The sequence below is a fragment of the Ceratotherium simum genome, chromosome 14, assembly GCF_057802395.1.
Source record: "Ceratotherium simum simum isolate JZ-2026a chromosome 14, ASM5780239v1, whole genome shotgun sequence".
Classification (NCBI taxonomy): Eukaryota; Metazoa; Chordata; class Mammalia; order Perissodactyla; family Rhinocerotidae; genus Ceratotherium; species Ceratotherium simum.
The window spans coordinates 13,076,226-13,097,437 of record NC_141913.1 but is presented as its reverse complement, the minus strand read 5'-3'; the positions used below and the strand labels follow the sequence as shown (position 1 = coordinate 13,097,437).

Below are 21,212 nucleotides of genomic sequence, written 5' to 3'. Positions count from 1 at the left end.
GTGTGCCCTCCAGTATGGAAAAGCTTTCCCTTCATGCTGCTTCTCTGTGACGTGATGGCCAGGTGAGAGGCTGGGGCGAAGGGAACCTTTGGGGTGTGGTTTGGGAATAGAAAGGAAGGGCTCAGGCAGGGAAACTGATTTTAAAGGAAATGGCTTTTACCCTAAACTGCTTCCGGGAGGAGCAGCGTGGGTTCCATCCCGAGCTCAGAGCCTGTCTCTGCTGCAGCTTCCTTCTGCCGCCCTCCCCACCCCTTAGGGTTTGCGTGTATCCTTCCTTCCCATTGATCAGACAGTACAGGGAAAACGTATATATGTTTAGAAAGTGGATGTGGATGTAGGTAAATTGACAAGCACGGACTTGGGTACGTCTCTCTGATCACAAATACACCTTTTTTTTCAAACTGCAAATGGAAGCAGTTCAAACGCTGATGGGGTCACTGAGAAAGCTAGAGTAATGTGCTAACATGGAACTAATTTTAAGTGCAATTTGCATTGATTTGCATTCTTTATTGCTGGTATTGTTTTGTTTTTAATCAATTAAATGAAGCCATTTGCTGATGTTACATGTGGGGGGAAAGTGTCCCAGTCCTGTCTCTGCTTAAGAAGTGCCCTGACCTTTTTCTCAGCCACGACTTTATTTGAGAAGTTGTAACCTGGTGCCTGATGAAGTCCTGGGGCTTGGTTCATGGCACATGGGTTAAGGGCTGTTGACGCCGGAAGAGGCTGCTCTGAAGCTCCCACCAGCGCTTCAGCCCTGAACTCAGCCAGCCTTGCATCTTCTCTCTGTACAAAAGGACAGCCTTTCCCTTCTGGAAATGCTGCCTCCTACATGGGCTGTGGTCCAGTTTGCATCCTTGTTTATCTCGCAGTAACTGCAGGACCTGGTGAGACTTCCTAGTCTACTTGCCCATCGTGGGTACACAGAGCTGAAATTCACCTTTTTCGGTAAATGAGTTGTCAAGATGTGCTGAGAGAGGAGGACCAAGTTTCACTTGGTGCCCTAGAGAACCATCTATGGAGTAGAAAAAAAGAATTGTCACTATTTACCTTCTTTCTGCTCCCTGTCTCTCTGGCGGAGCATTTGTCCCCTTTGGCACTAAGATCTCTGAGGGGGGTGAGAGAGAGGACAAAGCATGTGCACATGCCAAGTGGGTTTTCCTGAAAAGGCTCCACTGCATGAGGGTTTTTCCATGAGTCACTTTCTGGACAGCCAGCAGTAACTCTGACGGCGACCTTTAGCCAGTTCCCCAGCTGAAGAAGCAGAGGATGAGAATGCCCTTCTCCCTCCCCTCCTGGAGAAAGAGGTCCAGCCTTGAAAATACTAAGACAGCAGACCTTCAATGCTTGGTCACTTGTCCCTAGCTAGGGGAGGGGATGAGCAAGACCGTTTCTCTCTCAAGTGTCCAGTGGCCACCCTGAAGTCTCATTTGCAAACAGTCCTGGAAACTCAAACTTTTACAGCATGAGAGTATCTGGTGGCTTGATTCAGGCCAAGGAAACTTGTTTCTACGGTCCACATCTTTCCCTGGGCTCTGGTGGACTTGCCTCCCCCAGTGGCACTTGATTGGCCAATAGATTTTACCAACCTGATGAGCAGAGACCACCTGGAGCTAAGGGTCTGCTGAGCCTAGAGGTTTCTGTGGCCGCTGGTAAAGCAGGAACGTGCCTGGGCTTCCCTGGAACAGAACGTGCTCTCCATGGGAAGATTCCTGCTTTTTTCGGATGATCTCAGCTTTCAGTGTGATCAGTTTTACGTTGGGCCCCTTGTTGCCTGGTAACGCGCGAGTTCTTAAAGCCACATCTGCTGTGAGCTGTGCCGCCAGCGATCTCATTAGCTTGGGCAGCAGCTGATTAGATGGGAATTTTCAGCATCCCCTGGAGGAACCCCTCTTCAGCTGTGGGGATCACAGGGGGCCTTGACCCACAAGCACATCTGGTCTGTTTTACAAGCCAAAAAAAAACCCCAAGCGTACAGCCTGGACGCTGAGGGGGCCAGGAGTTGTACAGTTGAGATTAATTTATTCAAGCTTACTTTCTACAGCCATTAAAAAAAAAGTCAATTACCTTTCTGCAGTTTGCTTTGTAGCAAGAGCTCTCAATCCATAAGGCACCAGACTTAAGTAACTTGAAGGGGTTTTACATCTTTATTGAACTCCCTGTCTTTGCACTTAAATTGTACATGTCATTCAAGGAGCCCAGCAAGTGGCGCACAGTCTCGCGCATCCCTTCACAGCTGGGCAAGGCCGGGGTGAGCGGTGGGGAGCCAATCGGGGACACCCAGACTGTAAACCCCAGGGCTCGGTGGCGGCACGTGCCAGTTTAGCACTTCAGTGTTTAAACTCTCCTCCTTCATGCAGTGTAAATAAAGACAGTTGGTAACAGTTTTGCTCTCTAGTAAAGACAGATACCAGTTCTCCCCGGCCCGCCTGCTCTCAGGCCTGCAGCCCAGCAACTCTTCCTTCTCCAGCAGCAGGACTGCTCTGAGGTTCACCCCGCAGGCCCCTCAGGGCAGAGCTCAGGCCAACTTGGAGGCGGGAGCTGGGAGACAGATGCAGGGGGGAGAACCCAGCCGACAGGCAGGGCTGTTTCCAGCTCTTCAGTTGTCCAGTCAGAGTGACAGAAGTCACTGGCTCCAGTAACCACGTGTTCACTCCTGCCTGCTGGGGACTCGAAGGTGTGGTGGCCTCTGCAGCCAGCTAGGCCTTTATCTTGAGGAAGTGGGGGGGATGTTGCCAGAAAACTAGACCAGTGCTCCAGTTACACACACAAACTGAATACGTTAAAGCTTCCGATCCTCACAAGGCTCTCCCCGTCCCTTGCCCCGGCCGCCCTAGAGGTGGGAAAGGAAAGGATATAAGAAAACCCCACTGAATGTGGAGTACATTTCGTCAAAGTCCGTGTGGGCCAGCCTGCCCCCAGTCACCACGATGTTGACGCCATCTCCTGCCTTCAAGTGCACGATGAGGTGGAAGGCCCCCGGGCCCCCACAAGTGTGCAAAGCCCCTTGGGGCTGGTGGTATTCCAGGAATTCTCTCCTGTAGCCGGCTGTGTGCAGCTGGGCCACGCTGGCGTTGGAGACCGACAGGACAGCTTCCACATACGCGTCCCTCTCGGGTGTGAGCGTAGCTGTGATCAGGTAGCGCCCGTCGTACGGAGCCGTGAAGATCCCTGGGAGGAGGAAGGCAGACGCCTGCATTCATGTGACGCCATCACAGCCCTTTGTGACAGGTTATCAGTTAACCCGGATGTCGGGGGCCAACCATCTTAAGAGGTTTGCCTGGGACTGCCTCAGTTTTAGTGCTCAGAGTCCTGGGCAAACCAGGAGAGTTGGTTACCCTACCTGTAGAAGGTGGGTTGACACTCAGAGGTAATGCCTTTTTATACCTGCACCCACCCAATGACAGACCCCCTGAGCTCACACTGCTCTTTGCCACTGACCCAGTCCTCACTGCTACACCCACTGTCTTATGCTGGTAACATCCAGAAGAGGACAAATACTGCAAAACCTCCAGGATTTGGTATAATTAATGTAACTCACCTCTACCCAGAGCAGCCCTAGGAAAAACCTGCCCCTTACTGTTGTGCACAGTGCAGGAGAGAACTATCCAGCCTTGCTGGAAGAGCTCTCAGTCCCTCTAACATGCCCAGCAACTGGGTCTACCAGCCTTTGTGATGCCATAGGCATGGCACGTGCTTCGTGAAGACCCAGGGCTGAGGCCCAGCCCATGGCCTGCTCCCACCTCACCTAAGGTTTAATGGGGAGGAAGCAGCCGCCCAGATCCTGGTTGCCCCCTCGCAGTTTTCTTCCTCATTGAAAGCACCCGAAGCCCAACTTAGAATCAGCCTCACAGCTTGGATGCTGGACAAAATATCCACGAAATACCTGAGCTGCCTCCTGAGGAGGCAGGACCGAAAAAAACCCCACAAAGTTTGTCACTAACCCAGGGAGAGGCCACAACCAGTACTCCTCAGGTGGAAGAGGCAGTCTCCCTGTGTTGGACCAGTATATAGGTGGCATCCATTTATGGTGAGAAACAAGCTGATATTCACTTAGCCCATGACTCGCAGGTACTGGGGCTGGGGAGGCAGGGGAAGTGGTGGTCAGAGGTGGGGAGATGGTGTGAGATGAGGTAAGGTTTGTAGATGTACCATTTGCAAAGCAGCAGCAGCTGTAGCTGGCCCCAGAGCTGGAAGAGTCAGAGGCCACACCAAGTACTGGCAGGAGCAGCCACTGCCCAAGGGCTCTGGGGAGGGAGCTAGACATGGACCACTGACCACAGGTCAAGAGCTGACAGAGAATGGAGGGCCCAGGAGCTGAGAAAGAATCTCAGGGGCTTGGTCTTCAATCTGCCCTGAAAACTGGTCAAAATGCCAGACACCAGGCTCCCTTCCCCCACTTTTAATAGTAAGAAACCTAAAACTCCAGGAGTCTTTCCTGAAGCACCTGGGCCCTGAGGACAGACCCGCCCCAGAGGTCTGGACTCATGGCCTCGTCTTCGCTCGGAGACTGCCTGTGATGAGGCCTCCCTCAGGGTCACCCAGAATTCCTTTACTGAGGACCTGCTCAATGAAAGAGTATGGTTCTGGGCTGGGAGTCCCGGGAACATGAGAGAAATGTGGGTCACTGTCCCTGCGTGCAAAGACGACCTGACCTGTCGGAGTGGACAAGCCATCCCCACCACCAAGACGGCATAGAGTGAAGGCCCCAGGAGGAAGCCGACCTCAAGCCTTCCCATCACCTGCCTCGGGGCTCTGCCCTGATCACCCCAGGCACACCTGGAGCGATGCCTCCCTCAGGGCTGCCAATGGGCTGGCAGGGAAGCACTCCCCCAGGGGACATCGGTGGGCCGGTGGGGCCCTGACACACCTTCCCTTTACACAGGACACAAGATGCCCATGTCTGGCCTGGTGGGAAGGGCTCTTCCTCCAGTCTCCAGGGACAAAGCCCAGCCTCAGGGGTGGTGGGGCTGGCGGGAGGGAGGAAGCCTGTGCAGGAACCCAGGGTGACCTCTATCCCCAGTATCTCTGGGCATGGGACAACATGGGTGTTATGGACAGAATCCCAAGCAGACAGCTTAAGTGGTTCTGGTCCAGAGCAGGAGACCCACACACAGGTCGTGGCCCCTCCTGGAGGGAGCATGTCCCTTTTCTGGCTCTGTGCATCTGAAGGAGGCAGGTGGGGGTGGCATCTCTCCTGTCCTGTCGCAGGAGGTTAGGATAATGGTCAGATACCGAGAAAGAGGGGCACTTGGTGGCTTGGGGGTACAGCTGGGAGGGCCCAGGGCGTGATGCCTGCAGCTAGCAGAGACTTTCTAACAACCTGCTCACACAAATGGACGACGTCCCCGTGGGGAGTGCCAAGGCTGGTATGCTGATCTCAGGCCTAGAAAATGTCACTGCACACCAGCCCTGCGGCCTGCGAGCTGCAGCCTCTTCATGAAAGCCCGCAAAACGGGGAAGAGCAAGACGGGCCAACGGCTCCGCGTGCCCTCGCCACTCAGGGCGCCTCCTCCGGGGTCCAGGGCCCCAGAAACGGAGGGCAGGGGAAAGCAGGTGCTGCCAGGACTCACCGGTGCTGGGGTCATACACGTCCCCGTCGTTCACCAGCACTTTGTTAAAGAGAACAATGCCCCCGTCGCTGGGGAAAGGCTTCTGGGTGAGCCCGGCGGAGAAAGACACCAGAGAAGGTGCTGGAACCCCTGGAGCAGAGAGAGGACCAGTGTTCACAGGCTCCTAGGGACGGGCACAGGGTCAGGGCCTGGGAAGCTGAGGCCCACGTGCCGGTCCCGAGGGGCGACCGCTTTATTTCCCTGAAAGTGGTGAAGAGCACGGGACACAAACCCCTCCTCACACCCAGGGCCAGCTGTCCCCGTCACAGAGGCGGCCAGGGGCGCCGAGCAGGCCGGGCATGAGACCGGCACTTGCTGGGAGTGCGCATGTGAGAGACCGTGTGTGTGAGAGGGAGTGTAAGAGAGAGGGGGTGTGTGTGGTGGGGGATGGGGTGGGCAAGGAGTGGGTACTGGGAATAATCTAGGATGCTGCTTAGTTCTAGAAGGACCACTAAAACTTGGCCCCAGGAGGCTGGTCAGGGCCCCACCAGGCAGAGGCCCACCCAGTGGTCCCCTCGGGAAACTCCACGAGCTGGGAGGATGCGTGAAGGAAAGTCCCTGTCTCGGCATGACTCTGACCCTCTCTGAGGAGCAAACCTTGGGAGGCTCGTCCACTGCAGTCAGCAGAGGCCCTATCCCCTGGAGAGTGGGCAGGTGGGGACAGGCTGGGCCCTGGTCTCCACCCACGCTGACAGCCCGAGGGAGGAGGCAGGACTCGCAGGGGAGGGACAGAGGCTGCCGAGGAGAGCCTCTGGCCCCCTGCCCCTGGTCTCCCAGCACACGTACCTGGGGAGGCTATGGGAGGTGACTTGGGGTAACCTGCAAAACAAAATGTGATGGAATGTCAAACAAAACCCTCAATAGCACCTCATTTTTCTGAGCCCCTCTTTCTCCCTGCTCCTCACACTCCGTTTCTTAAATAGACACAGATAAAGGGCACCCACTTGAGCTGCCTTCCTAGAAACAGGCACAGTTGCACCCCCCTGTACCTGCTCCTTCACTAGCCACTGAAAGATGGCCCTGAGGGTGAGCTGGCTGGGGGAATATGAGGAAGAAACACGGGGCGCTGGAGCCTTGGGGCCCAAGCCAAGGTGGAGAAGTCTACAGACTGAGTCAGAGTCACTCATGCCAACTACTGTGCTTGACCCCTAGGAGCAGTCTGTTCACAGGCTTGGCCTCCAGCTGGGCTGGATACAGTGCTGGATGCATGGATGCATTGGGGGGGCAGGGGGAGAGGAGGGGGGAGGAAGGGGAGGGGGAGGGGAGGGAGGATGGCTGCATGAACTGACAAACGAACAAATAGCCCAAGAGTGTAAGTATCCATGATACTGGAACTATCAGAAGACGTGCTGTTGTCTTAGAGGGCAGCGTGTCTGCCCAGGGGAGAGCTGTGACTGCAGCTTGGGTGACTGAGAAGGAATAGAGGAGAGGAGAGCTGGTGAGAGACAATGTGTCTCCTTGTCTCCTCAGCAGCGACCCTGCCTACCTGGCAGCCAGGACGCTGCAGGGGTCATGGGTGCGCCAGACCATCCCTGCTGGTGACTGTCTGACTGTGAGGGGACGGGTTTGCCCTGTCCTATGGGAGCTGACGTGACCTGCCCCAAGCACACCATTTGTTTACATGTCATCACCCTGAGCCTCCATTTCCTCATCTGTAAATAGAACTGATGTCAACTTTGTAGTGCTGTCAGGAGAGCTGTAAGAGACCAGGGACCTGGTTCAGTCCTGGCGTGCATTGGGGATCCCACAAATGCTTGCTCCCTTCTCCTCCTCCCTCTGGCCTTTACCCGACACCACCCCCCTCCAGACCTCCCCCACACACACAGTGGTGCTGCCTTCACAGCGTGCATGGAGCACTTCCTAGCCAAGCACTGGACTAGGCTTTTCTCCTCCATCCTCACAGTAACTCCTTGAGGTCCTATTATCTTCCTCACGTTGCAGGTGAAGGAGCTGAGCCTTAGAGAGGTTAGGAGGCTGCCCCTGCTCCCAACGCTTGTGATAACACGGCTGGCATTTGAACCAGAGCTCTACGGCCCTCCATTCTCATGTGTGGCTTGTCTTTGCTGCTACACAAGCTCCCTGCACACACTGGTTGCCCAGCTACACTTCCTGCTGGGAAAACCAACGAGCTGCCCTGGTGGCACAGGTATTCCAGCCCATGGGAATTCTAAGTATAATGTATTGCACTGTCCCCGGGGTGCCCCAGCCTCTGGGGGTTCCATTAGCATGAACTGGTCCCTCAGGACCCCAGCGCCTTTGGAGAGCTGAGTTTTGGACCTTGTATCCTGAAGGCGGGACGCACAGAGCCTCAGCAGCAGACCCCTGAGGCTCAGGCTGCGCCCTCAGTGTATTCTCACCCCCGGCCGCGACGGGCCTTACCTGGTGCTCCCGCGAAGCCTTCCGAGCTGGGGACAGGCCGCTGCCCCGTCTGGCCGTCCACCCCCTGGGGCAGGCCCCTACCCGACACGCCCATCCTCCCCGGAGGCCCGGCCTCTCCAGTCTCCATAATGACCCCGGTGGAGCCAGGCAAGAAGGGTAGCCCTGTCCAGCCAGGCCGCACTGGCGGGGGCAGCGGCCACAGGGGTCTTTTGGGCAGGACAGGCTGCTGGCCCGTGGGCAGCCGTTGTTTAGGGTCCTCGGGAGGTGGGGGGGCACTCGGCCTCGGCAGCGGCGCAGGGGTCAGCTCTGGAGGAGGTGGCTCCGTGGGGGCCTCCACCAGTGCCGGGTGCCAGGGCCGGCGGGGCGCCAGTGGGGTCTCCCCTCGGGGCGGAGGCTGCGGCGCTTCTGAGGGCTCCTCCGCTGAGCATTTGGAAAATGGAAAGAAACACACAGGGTTAAAAACCTCAGACCCCTCTGTGAGATGCGACAGGCTTGGCTCCCTGTGAAGGTCTGTGCTTGGGTGGCTGTCCCTGTAGCATTGAATTTGTGGGCACTGCCCCACCAGGACATACAAGAGCAGCCACCACAGCATGGGGACAGCCTGCCTCACGTCTTTGGAAGGAGTGGTGGGCCAGTCAGGACCCCTTGCTCTTGGGAAGGGGGTTGTCAGCTTCTTTCTATGTGATGGCTGCACCCTCCAAAACAGCATCATTCTGGACTTCAGCACCCCAAACTTCCTGATTTCACTGCATGATGATACCATGGATATATCACAAATTACTGAAAGGGACCTACTGCCACCGATGACCTTGCATTCTCTCAAACAAGCTGTTCTTGGGGTCACTGTGGATGGCTTCACAGACTGAGAGCCTGCCGGGTGCAGAGACCATGGCCACCCAGGTGGGTGTGGGGGTGATCAGGCCGCCCCTGCAGCAGGCACAGCCCCCAAAGGAGCAGCAATGCCCCATGCCTCTCGCCACAGCCTTAAGATCACCAACTGAAGGACTTTCCACTGGAGGAAGCTCCTGATTCACACTTTCCTGCTCTCTTGGGATGGCGCTGTGAAACATCCGGGAGGCTGCCGCCCTTTCCTCCTATGAGTACGTTCCTGGAACTAGCCTTCCAGGAAGTCTTCCTGAAGGCCCACGAGACATCTAAAAATAACCGGGACCGGCCGGATACCACCCTCAAAAGCCAAACCCCACCCACCTCCTCCGTCCATATGGTGTCTGTGATGTCCAGGTTTCAAAGCTATAAAATTATGTCCAGGCAAAATCAGTGACTGCATTTTGACCTACTGCCTAGTTTCGTTTTAAAACTCACGAAGGTAACTGGCAGATCAAACACACGCTCCCCCTCCACCCACAGAGCCAGGTCTAGCCTAACTCCAGCCCCAGAGGGAGGTTATTTCTCAAACAGCCTTTCCTGACCAGTGCTCCATGGGAGAATTAAGCCCTACAAAGAATGAACGAGTGATGACTTTCTCAGTTCTCCCCAGGACAGGACAGAGCTAACACCATTCTAGATGCAGAGAAGAGGTTAATTCACTCCATACAATGGAACAGCGTCAGGTCTTCTCTTCAGAACCCTGGTTGAGAAGGGCTGGGTTAGACAGAGAAACTGAGGCAGAGGGATTCCAGAGATGGGGACACCAGCCACAGTGGAGGACAGGAATGAGACAAGTGTGAAAACACTAAATCAAAGTCTCCACACTGAATTAGGAGGCTCCACACTCCCTTCCCCTGCTCAGCTCCCAGGACACTGGCTTGTCCGTCAGGTCAGAGGCAGGAGAACTCTTCAAACTGACCATGGGGAAGCTCACAGACGTGAAACCACATCTAGTGCCTCACCTTCAAATGTGAACCACAGTCAAGATCACCTGATGTGCAAGGAAAGCCTGCAATATGGAAGACAGACACCAAAACAAGCCACCAACCAAGTAACGGAAAGGAACTCTGAAGAAACAGACATAATGCAAGAAAATAAACACGTAATACCCTCAGAGAAACAGAAGACGCTGCATCCAAGATGCAAGAATAGATTGCTATAAAAAAGGCATAACCAGAGGATGAGAATGAGCATTTGTTGATTGAAAATATGCTTGCCAAAATAAGGAAATTCATTGAAAACACTGGTAGATAAAACCAAGGAAATGTTTCAGAAGATAGAACAGGAAGATAAAATGATGGACAATTGGAGGGAAATCATAAGAAAATTAGAGGGTCAATTCAGAAGTCTTTCCCAAAGAAAAGATCAGAAAAACTGGGATGGTAAGGTGGTAAGGAGAGAATTATCAAATACACATAGAATTTCTCAGAACTGAAGAAAATGAAAGATCCCAGCACAATTATTGAATAAAAGACCCAAACCACAGCATATTCAGAAAATTGAGGATAAAGAGAAGATCCTACAGGCTTTCAGGGGAAAAGAATTTTAAGGTGACTGTGAATGAGAATATCATCAGGCTTCTCAACAACAGTACTGGAAACTGCAAGACAAGAGAACAATACCTTCAAATTCTGAGGGAATATCATTTTTAACCTTGAATTCTATACCCAGCCAAAATATCCATGAATTATGAGACTAGAATAAAGATATTTTCAGACATGGAATATTAAAAAAAAAAACAGCTCTCTCTCAAGCACCCTTTCTTAAAAAGCTACTGGAAAATGCACTCCACTGAAACAAGGGAGTAAACCATGAAAGAAAGAAACATGGAGTAAAGAAAAGAGTCTCAGACAGGAGAGAGGTTCGAAAAATTTCTAGGATAGTAGTGAAAGAAGTTTCAGATTGAAAGCCTTTTAGCAAGTCTAGAGAATTAAGCAGTCCAGAGTGGATCAAGAAGAGAGAACTCGAGGAGGGAGGTCACTTGTTTTAAAAAATGGAGCCAGCAAATGATCTGATACTTTTTATGGTGTAGAAAGCTGTACTGAGAGTGTGTTGGAGGGTGAGAAAAATCTAGAATAGATACACAAAATCTAGTAAATAATAATGCAACACTACTACTAATTCAGAGAAAAGCAACACAAAAAGCAACATAATCATATTTAGCTGTTATTGAGCTATTTGGCTCATAAAAGCATAAATGTTGACTATCGGTTTCTGTGGTAAAACTCTATTGGGTGTTGGGAGCAGGGGTAGGAGGGGGAGATATGAGAGAGCCTAATATATAGTCTAATGTCTGTAGTTAGTAAATACTAATATATATAATGTCTAAATACTATATGTAATATCTATATAGAGGATACCTAAAGCTAATAAATCAATTTAGAAATATAGAGGACAATATCAAGGAAGAAAACAGCTGAGTTACACATGCTGCCTCTGGGGAGGGAGAAAGGCGATGGGGAGAAATGGGGGCGGGGGCTGGTTTTTATTATAAGCGTCTCAGTACTATTTATTTTGTACAATGTAACTGTAGAAGATACTCACCAAGGGCCTGTTTCTACACTTTCCCCTTCAATCCCGGCATGCCTGAGTCTGCCCCTCGTCTTTCTTCTCCTTCCTCCCCCTCTTCCTCCTCGTCTCTTGACACTGCCCTCCCCCCGAAGTTGTCCTTCCACCCAGGGCACAGGCCTCTGCCGGAGCCCTGAGCCCCACCTCCCCTCTTCCCTTGGAGTTGCTCCATCCAACATCCAACTCCACTATTCAGGCTCTCTTTCCGTCCTCCTCGCCGGCTCCTTCCTTTTAGCCCAAGTTTAGGTGTCTCCATCCAAAACGTAAGAATAAATGCTTTTCCTCCATCCTACAACCCTCGATGAATTAGAGTCGGCAAACTACCTTAAAATACCAAAGTACAAGCCCCTCAAACTGGTCCTTCTTTTCTTACCTATCCCCACCAAACCGCTTCAGACCAACCCTGTTTCTCTGAAGCCCACCATCATTCTCCGAGTCACCTCAGCCAAGCGTTCAGTCATATTTTACCCCCTCCCTCTCCTTTACACACACACACACACACACCCCTCCCCCAATCTGTTGCTAAGTCCAGCTGACTCTAACTCTGAAATATTTTTGGCTCCTCCTTCCACACCTTTTTCAGAATGCTCTTTAGAGAGCATTCTAGTCATATTATTCCCTGCTCAAAAGTCATCAGTGGTTTTCCACTGCTCATAAAATCAAATCAGACCCCCTCCAGCTGACATCCGAGCCCCCACCACCTGCCCCATCTCCTGCCACCTTCAGTACCCTCGCTGGCGCCCAGCTCTCATCTGAGCTTCCCCACCTTCATGCCCTTGCTTTTGTTGTTCTCACTCCCTAAGGTGGCCTCTTCTGGCACCTGCACTGAGAGAAACACACCATCACTGAAGTCCCAGTTCAGACACCACCTCCTCCAGGAAGCCATCGTGGATCTGCCCAGTCAGGCTTGAACCATCCTGCCTCTGAACCATGAAGCCCTTTGGGCCTCTAAGGGCGCCTTCAATTCTTTATGTCTTTCCTCTCTTGCTGGATGATGAGCTTTTGAGGACACATTTTAATGATCTTTTATCCCCAGGGCTTGGCACAGAGCTGGCACATGACATTGAGACGTTTAAATGTTTGGTGAATGAAAGAAGGCTGGAAGTACGGCAGGTACTATGGGCTGCACACTAATTCCCCCCACCCATTAAATTGGGCACCCGAATTTTGCCAACAATCATTGTCATTCTGGGGTCCTGTTAGGGCAATGCTGGTACCTAGGGACAGTGAGAGTTCTCTCTTTCACATTCACCACCTCTCAACACCAGGCCTGTCATACCAAGTGGAAGGCAGAGGGAAAAGGATGGACAATTACAGCAGTCCCCCTTTATCTGTGGAGGATGCGTTCCAAGACCCCCAGTGGACGCCTGAAACCGCAGATAGTACCGAACCCTATATATACTATGTTTTTTCCTATAAGTACATACCTATGATGAAGTTTAACTTATAAATCAGGCACAGTAAGAGATTAACAACAACTAATAATAAAATAGATTATAACAATATACTGTAATAAAAGTTATGTGAATATGGTCTCTCTCTCTCAAAATATCTTGTTTTTGTTTTCTTTTGTGAGGAAGATCAGCCCTGAGCTAACATCTGTTGCCAATCCTCCTCTTTTTGCTGAGGAAGATTGGCCCTGGGCTAACATCCATGCCCATCTTCCTCCACTTTATATGGGATGCCACCACAGTATGGCTTGACAAGCAGTGCGTCGGTGCGTGCCCGGGATCTGAACCTGGGTACCCTGGGCCGCCACAGCGGAACGTGCGCACTTAACTGCTGCGCCACTGGGCCGGCCCCTCTCAAAATATCTTATTGTACTGCACTCACTCTTCTTGTGATGATGTGAGACAATACAATGCCTACGTGATGAGATGGAGCTAGGTGAATGACACAGGCATTGTGATGGAGCGTTATTTGCCGACTACAGTTGACTGCCGGTGACTGAAACCGTGGAAATGGAAACTGGGGATAAGGGGGGCTACTGTATATTCCTTGGGCCAAATATCCTCCATAATCTCTTTGGGGAGTCCGTCCATGAGTGCTGTGGAGAACTGACTGCTCCAAAACATCCCGTCACATCATAGCAAAGATGGCAAGGAGAAAGCTACACTGGATCCGGATCGTTCCCCTAGTCTTGCCAGCTCACGCTCGCTCCACAGCATCACGTGGTGCTTCAAATGCATACATTTATTATAAAGTTGTAACAAAGACTGGACAGCATTTTGCTCTTTCTGGGAAGATAACTCTGGCAGTCAGTGGCTTTCTGAATGGAACATATGTTTCTAATTCAGATAGTGACCATTTAAATTGAGTTCTTCATAAGAGCCAAGTGTTGCTGCCCACATGTTTAACTCGTGAGGAGTGGGAAGGAGCCATCAGCCACACGTGTGCTGGCTCTTGTTCCGGGAACGTGCCCCAGGGCCCAGTGCTGATGCCAAGATGTGGCCTCAGGCCACCAGGAGTGGTCCAACAGCCTTACTGTGGATGGACCTGACACCCAGCTAGTAAAGACCACTCCCTCTCCTTTAAAGTGATTATAATAAAGGCAATTTCAACTTTACTAAAACAAAGACCTGGCTAAGAAAATCCCCGACAGTCCCTGAGGCTGATGTGCTGAGAACGCTTTATCCTCCAGCTGATCAAGGCCCTCACTCTGTGGACAGGAGCCTGGGTTGTCTGTCTCCTCCTGCAGCCACTAGGGAATACTGACGGGGAGCCAGCTGCAATGTAAACCTAAACTGCAAAAATAAAGGCCCCTTAGCGTGTGCCTGGCAACTTGGTGGTGTCTCGTCACAGAGTAAGAGGCCGTGAGGGACAGACACCAGCCTCAGATGTTAGAGTCTGCGTCCAAGGCCCGGCTGTGGGAAAGTGCTGGAACCTCCTGAGTTATCAGCCTCGTCCATTACGCGGGCTCACCCTGCATTGCCTCCTGGCAACCAGGCATAATTCGGTGCCAGTCGGATGAAGTGATGGGAGCAGGTGAGCTTTCCTGATTATAAACACTGTGCAATTCACTAGAGTCCGGTCGGGGTGGGATCTGATCTGCCTGGCATCCGGAGCGTGTGTCTGCAGACCAAACGTGCCAGCTATAGGAGGATTTTAAAGATGTCAGTCAAGACTTCTGACTTTAAAAATCCATCAAAATGCAGACATACAGCATACTAAGAAGATGGATGTAAGACGTTTTCACGGTCGACTGCCACACTATGTGGCAAAGCTGAGTTCCTGGGGTAGCCCACGCCACCACCGACAGGTGTGAGAAACGCCTGAGCCCTCAGGAAGTTCACAGGAGCTGTGCCTCCTGTGCTGAAGAGGCACAGGGCGGGCTACGACAAATGGGCTTCTTGAGGAAACAGTTGATCTTCCCTGCAGGAAGGCTGAGGGAAGAGCGGAACAGGAGGCATGCCGCTAAGTGGAGGACACACAGGCATGCGAAAGGATTCTCAGGGCCGAGACCATCGACAGAAAACCTGAATTGTTCTGACAACACAGGAAGGGAAAACATCTATTCACTGGAATGGTTCTACTCTGAGCAAATGGCCATCTAAATGCTCTTTTTGGCTTTGGCTGGAATGAAGAGAAAAAACCCCTCAAGCGTGTAAGAGAGAGCACTGTGTTGGTTACATCACAGAAGGACCCACACTGACTCTTTCTCGACAGGGCATGGTGTGGGCTGAGCAAGAAAATGAGTCTAGACATGACCACACAGAAAGCCCATGGAATGAGGCTAAACAGGGCAAAGGGTCTACATTTCTGAAAAGTGCAACCTAGAGACCACTGAAACACAGAACCAGCTTTAGTCGCGTGTGTTACAATCTGTGGGAATACATTTGAAATGGAAAGTAATTTGCAATCACTGAATCCAGAGAGGGGGGGTCTCGCCTATCTGAGCATCAGCATCACATGGGAATTTTTTTGTTGGTAGAAATTCACAAGCTAATTCTAAAATCTATATGGAAATGCAGAGAATCTATGCTACATGATTTTAAGACTTACTCTAAAGCTGAAGTAATCAAGACGTAAGGAGAGAGAGATCAACAACACCGGGAACAGAATGGAGTCTGTACGTGGCCTTGAGCACACACGGTCCACTCCAGTTGGTGGTGCGGTGTCGCAGTCGGTGGTTTTATTCTCTCTCCTCACCTGCCTGCTTCTCCCCCACTTTCGGGGCACAGCTGGCCAGGGACAGTTGTATCCTTCCTTCCACTTCTGGAACCAGAGCTAGGGGTTTTTTGTTTTAATTACAAATTTAATTACAAATTCCCGGGTCTCATCTCACCCCTGTTGAGCAGGAATCTCCTGAGTGAATCCAGGAGTTATTTTGTGTGTGTGTGTGTGTGAGGGAGATCAGCCCTGAGCTAACACCCGTGCTCATCCTCCTCTTTGTGCTGAGGAAGACCGGCTCTGAGCTAACATCTATTGCCAATCCCCCTCCTTTTTTTCCCCCAAAGCCCCAGTAGATAGTTGTATGTCATAGCTGCACATCCTTCTAGTTGCTGTATGTGGGATGCGGCCTCAGCATGGCCGGAGAAGCGGTGTGTTGGTGTGCGCCCGCGATCCGAACCCGGGCCACCAGCAGCGGAGCGCGTGCACTTAACCACTAAGCCACGGGGCCGGCCCTGTGAGTTATTTTTTAAAGCTCCCAGAGGATTTTTGCACACAGCCGTGGGAGAGCTCAGCTCGCAGAAACCCGCAGAAAAGCAGCTGCTACCTAACACCTGCTAAAGAGCATTACAAAAACCAGACGCCCACAGGGTGGCAGGGTGCATACTGTCAGGAGTCGCATGGTCCGAGTGTGAGCAGTTTACTAGCCTCTATATATTTGTAAAACTCTGACTTCATCCATCACGCTATCTTGGACCTAAGCTGGCCCCAGACTCAGCCGCTTTCAAGTTAAGGGCCAAACCGTAGTAACATTGGCATCAGGCCACTCGGCCCCCAGCCAGGCTTTATGGTTAAATACTTATTTGAAAAACCTGTGCTTTTTCATTCTTACAGCAAAGCTGAAGTTAAGCAACTTGATAAAGATGAGATTCTTACATCTATAACACGCCTAAATGAAACAATGCTATTAATACAATTCAAGTATTATGAAAAATGACCGTAAGACATGAGCAGAAGAAAGAGGTGGGAGATTTGAAAAAGGAAGTAATGCTGTTGTCACTAGAGTATGTTGAAACAAGATTGTAGCATCTAGGCAGGCATGTCCCTTCTTGGAACAGTGACGTGGGGAGGAGAGCTTCCCTGATGCACAGAAATAGCCCTCTGCCTACCATCTCTGCTCAGCAGGGGCCAGGTTTCTCAACACCAGGAACTCCCTTCTCTCCCAACTGTAAGAGGAATGGCAGAAACGCTGGAGCGCAGCCGGGGCTCAACATTGAGGTCAGAGCAGGAAGAGGCTGTGATGTGCCAGCCGTCCGAGGCTGCGATGTGCCAGCCGTCCGAGGCTGCAGCCCGGCTCCGTGCTGTTGCAGGTGGGTGGAAAGGGAGAAGGTGCTGCTGAGAAGGTGTAAAGGGCTGGCACCCCCGCCATCTGTGACAACCGGTGCGAGTGTGTCCAGGCACAGAACGCCAAACCCCTCTGGCCACGTCGGGCAGAAGAACAAAGGACTCACGAACCTCCTCATCATTTAGAACCTAATCTATTCCTCAGTGCCAAGCTTCTCAAAGTATTTGAACATGAATCTGAATGCAAGGGAGAGGAGATTTCTAGGCTCTGTGCACTTTCTACCTGACCCCCAAGTGAGAAAAGAAAAAGAAAGGGGAAGAGGGAGAAAACCCTGTCTGGCTATCTAGAGCATTCTGTAGAGCAGCCAGGAGACTGACCCCCAGGACATTCATCCCGCTCTGCCATCTGAACAGGCTGCTCTCACTCCTCTGAGGCTGGAGGCCCCGGGAGCTTGTAGGAAGAGAAAGGGAGGAAAGTTCATCCAGAAGCAGACTGAACATCCTTTATAGAGGACAGTGGGGTAAAATAAGAGGTAATACTTACTGAGTGATTACCAAGGGCCAGGCACTATTAATACTCCACTACTTAGGAGTATTAATCATCATACCAACATCTTAAGGTATTATTATCATTATTATTTCCAATTAATAGATGCAGAAAGTGAGGTAGATAACTTGCCCAAAGTCACAGAGAAAGTGTGGAGCAGCTGGGATTGCAAACATGGAAATAATAATCACTTCCTGGCTCAAGATTCTCCAATAGTTTCTCACGATACTTGAAATCCAAATCCTTTATCATAGCCTATAAAATCCTACATGATCTGTTTCCTACCCCCTCTTTGACCTCACCACCTCTATGACTTTCCCCCTTTCTCACAGACTTGATCAAACGGGCATTCTGAGTTTCAAACAGGGCAAACTCATTCCTGCCCCAGGGCCTTTGAATATGCTGTTCTCTCTGCCTGAAACACTTTTCCCACAGATTTATGCAAGGTTCACTCCCTCATCTTATTCATGTCTCTGCTCAAATGATATCTCCATCGAGCAGCCCTCCTTGACCACTCATCTAAAATATATTGTCCCCCACTCTTTATCACCTTACTCTGCTGTACCTTTCCTCACACACTGATTGCTAGCTGGAATCCGATTTTCATTTGCTTGGCTGTGCATCATCTGAATTCCCCACTAGAGTGTAAGATCCACGAGAGCTGACACTCCAGCACTAGGACACGACTCAGTAAATAGCTGTTGAATGAATGAATGGGTGGGAGTGCACAGGGGCCAGGAGAGGGCATCACACCCACTTTACTGAGCTGAGGGTGAGACAGTGAAGAGCATACAGTGGTTCTTCACCCTGGAGAAGTCAGGCATCTCTCTGAGTCCCACATGAAAGTCATGGACCTTTTGTCCAAAAATAAAACCAAGCATTTGCATATAATCTCAAGAATCCCTTTACACCCCAGGGAAGAACATCTGCACTAATGGGGGGGATACCACAGAGACCTGGATCTATTTGAGCATCAGCTGGCCCCTTCTGCTCCCCACTGGCTGCCTCCTGGATAATTCAGCCCCCATTAGGGATGCTTCTGAAGAAAAGAACATGATCTGTGAGCAGGGCAGTGGACTGAGCAGAAACCCCGGAGTCTGCATCCCTGGTCCAGCAGTCTGGTTACCGGCTACTGCACGCTATGTTAGGCATCCTCACCTCTGGACCTTTGCTCACTGTGGGAGATATGATGACTAACATTAATACTCCTTGCCTCCCGACACACACAGGCCACATCATCCTTCAAGAGCTGACTTACTTTGACCAATGAAATGTGGCAGAAGGGACGCCATGCCAGCTCTGAGCCTAGCCTGGATGAGGCCCAACAGCCTCTCCTTTCCCTTATGAGCCGGGTGCCATGTGGTAAATCTGACCACCCCGAGACCACTGTGCTGTGAGGAAGCCCGAGTTAGCCACCTGGAGAGAGCCATTGGGCCATGTGGAGGAACCCCGAGGCAGGAGACATGTGGCTGAAGTCTTCCTGGACCTTCCAGCCCAGCCAGGCCCAAGTGCCAGCTGACTGCAGCCAAGTGGGTAACTCAAGCTGACGCCAAACGTAGCGGAAGAGCCGCCAAGCCAGGCCCTGCTCGAGTTCCTGACCCATGGACTAATGGAAGATAATACATCTTTTGTTGTTTTAAGCCACCAAGATTTGGGGTAGGCTGTTACACATCAATAAATAACTGATCCATTTTCACCAACTCCTCACCAGGTACGCCCTCCCCTCCTGCTTTTCTGAACCCTACCCATCCTCAATTATTAGCTCCAGAAGTTTCTCTTGTCTCTCCACCTCACCCCTGATCCCACCAGCCTCCGAACTCTCAACCTACTCAATCTTGAAGACTTGGCTCAGGGGCTCCCTCCTCTGAGAAGCCCCACCCAACTTCCACAGCACCCGTGGGTGCTTCTCCACATGCCCAATGTGCCTATGCACACCCTATTCCCACGACCATATCTGTCTGCTTGTTTGTTCCCCTTCAGACTGTCCTCGTCACATACATTGTCATCCACATACTCCATACACACAGCTCATACCTACCACACAATAGGAGCTCCATAAAAAACGATGAACTAAAAGAATAAGCCCCACACTACTCGCTGGACCTTTGCACACCATCTCATTCATTCTCTCTGCAGACCTGTGTGTCTCTTTACCACTGTGATGGAAAATGCCTTGAGAATGAGGATCGTGCTACTCATCTCTATGGCCCTCACAGAGCCTTGCACGTAGTAGGCACTCAGTAAATGTTCTGTTGCCTTTTAACTGGTCCATGTGTGACTTTCACTGTGACTTTAGCTACAGATTCGCCCATGGACCTCTGATACTCAGGTTCCAGATCTCCTAGACCTGCATGCCATACAAGGACGGACAAGGCTCCGCTTGGTTATTTTTGGCTCTTTTAATCAATGAAATTCCCCAAAGTCCATGCATTCTACATTCACAACAATGAGTTCATTCCAAAAGGGTAATCTTTGGAAGTCACATTCTCTTTAATGGCATTCATTTCCAACTCCTACTTCAACAGAAGAGTATGAAAGGGTTAACACAGCTTCCCGCACTGCCAAAGAGTTGCAATCAACTGGAAATATCAGGTTCAATCTGTTATTATAAAGCACAGTCCAGACAGCACTGTCACCACAATGGACAATCATTCTATGAACACACACATAGTCGTGTGACCTTTACTCAACATTCCAGAGATACAGGAGCTGCGTGGGCCTGGTGAGAGGGGGAGGGTTATAAATAGTATGGTGTAGTGGGCCCAACTACAGGGTAGCTCCTTATCTACAAACTCCTTGTCTCTGGGAACTCTCAAGCAAACTCCTTATCTCTCGGACCCTCCCCACGCCTCTTGGGGACCTTGCCCTGCTCTCCCTGGCCAGGCCAGGGCTCATCTGCCTCTTATGCTCCAGCCTTCCCCTCCCCGGGTTTTATGTCTCAGCTGGGACCTGATCATAAAACCTTATAGGCTCACATCAGGCCATGAAATCTCAGCTCAACACGTAAGGGCCTTTGTCACCTGGAGCTGAGCAACGTGCAAAAGGTGATAAAGACCCCAAGGGGAGGACAGGAGAAAAGAAAACAGGGAGAGGACAGGTCAGGAAGTGGGGTGCTGGGCACACAGCTGGCCCTCAACAAGTCCTTACACACCCAGTAAGTCTGTGTTCAACTCTGGGAGACACAAAGGAGATGTATGCTGGACTGGAAGACAACGATTCTTGGATGCAGCCACCTCGCAGCTGTGTGACCTTGGATATATTTCCCCTCAGGAAAGCAGTATGCCTTCCCTATGAGGTTGTTGTGGGGCTCTAAGTCATGTCCCAGAAGGGACTAACCCAGTTCTGGTACACAGCAAGTGCTCAATAAATGTGGGCTCCCTTCTCATTCCTTTTCCCTCTCTGCCTCTGATTAGAAAAGGCTAGCTCATCATTGAGGCTACCTAAACGTAAGAATCCAGGTGTAGGAGAAGCTCTGTCCTTCAGGGATGATGTGCTGAACCCCCAAGTAACAAAGAAATTAACTTTGTTGAATATACTACTCAATACTATTAAGGGACCATTCATTCATCCATTCATTCAACAAATATTTCTTACTCTCATACACTGCTGGTGGGAGCACAAACTGGTGCAGCCACTATGGAAAACAGTATGGAGATTCGTCAAAAAATCAAGGATAGAACTACCATATGATCCAGCTATTCCACTGTTGGGTATTTACCCAAAGAACTTGAAAACACCAATTTGTAAAGGTACATGCACCCCTGTGT

The 21,212-nt window shown here is 51.2% G+C and overlaps 1 protein-coding gene across 2 annotated transcripts in view; it reads right to left on the bottom strand.

Annotated features, from left to right (window-relative positions):
- Positions 1-2,130: 2,130 nt before the first annotated feature.
- Positions 2,131-21,212, bottom strand: part of EMILIN2 (elastin microfibril interfacer 2) — a 51,955-nt gene continuing 32,873 nt past the window's right edge. For both annotated transcript variants that reach the window (XM_014780282.2, XM_087439051.1), the window contains exons 5-8: positions 7,989-8,408; positions 6,396-6,428; positions 5,571-5,699; positions 2,131-3,168 (exon numbers count right to left, since the gene is read on the bottom strand). In XM_014780282.2, coding sequence (XP_014635768.1) covers positions 2,831-3,168; positions 5,571-5,699; positions 6,396-6,428; positions 7,989-8,408 — 920 coding nt within the window. In that variant the 3' untranslated portion in view covers positions 2,131-2,830. The remainder of the gene's footprint in view (positions 3,169-5,570; positions 5,700-6,395; positions 6,429-7,988; positions 8,409-21,212) is intronic.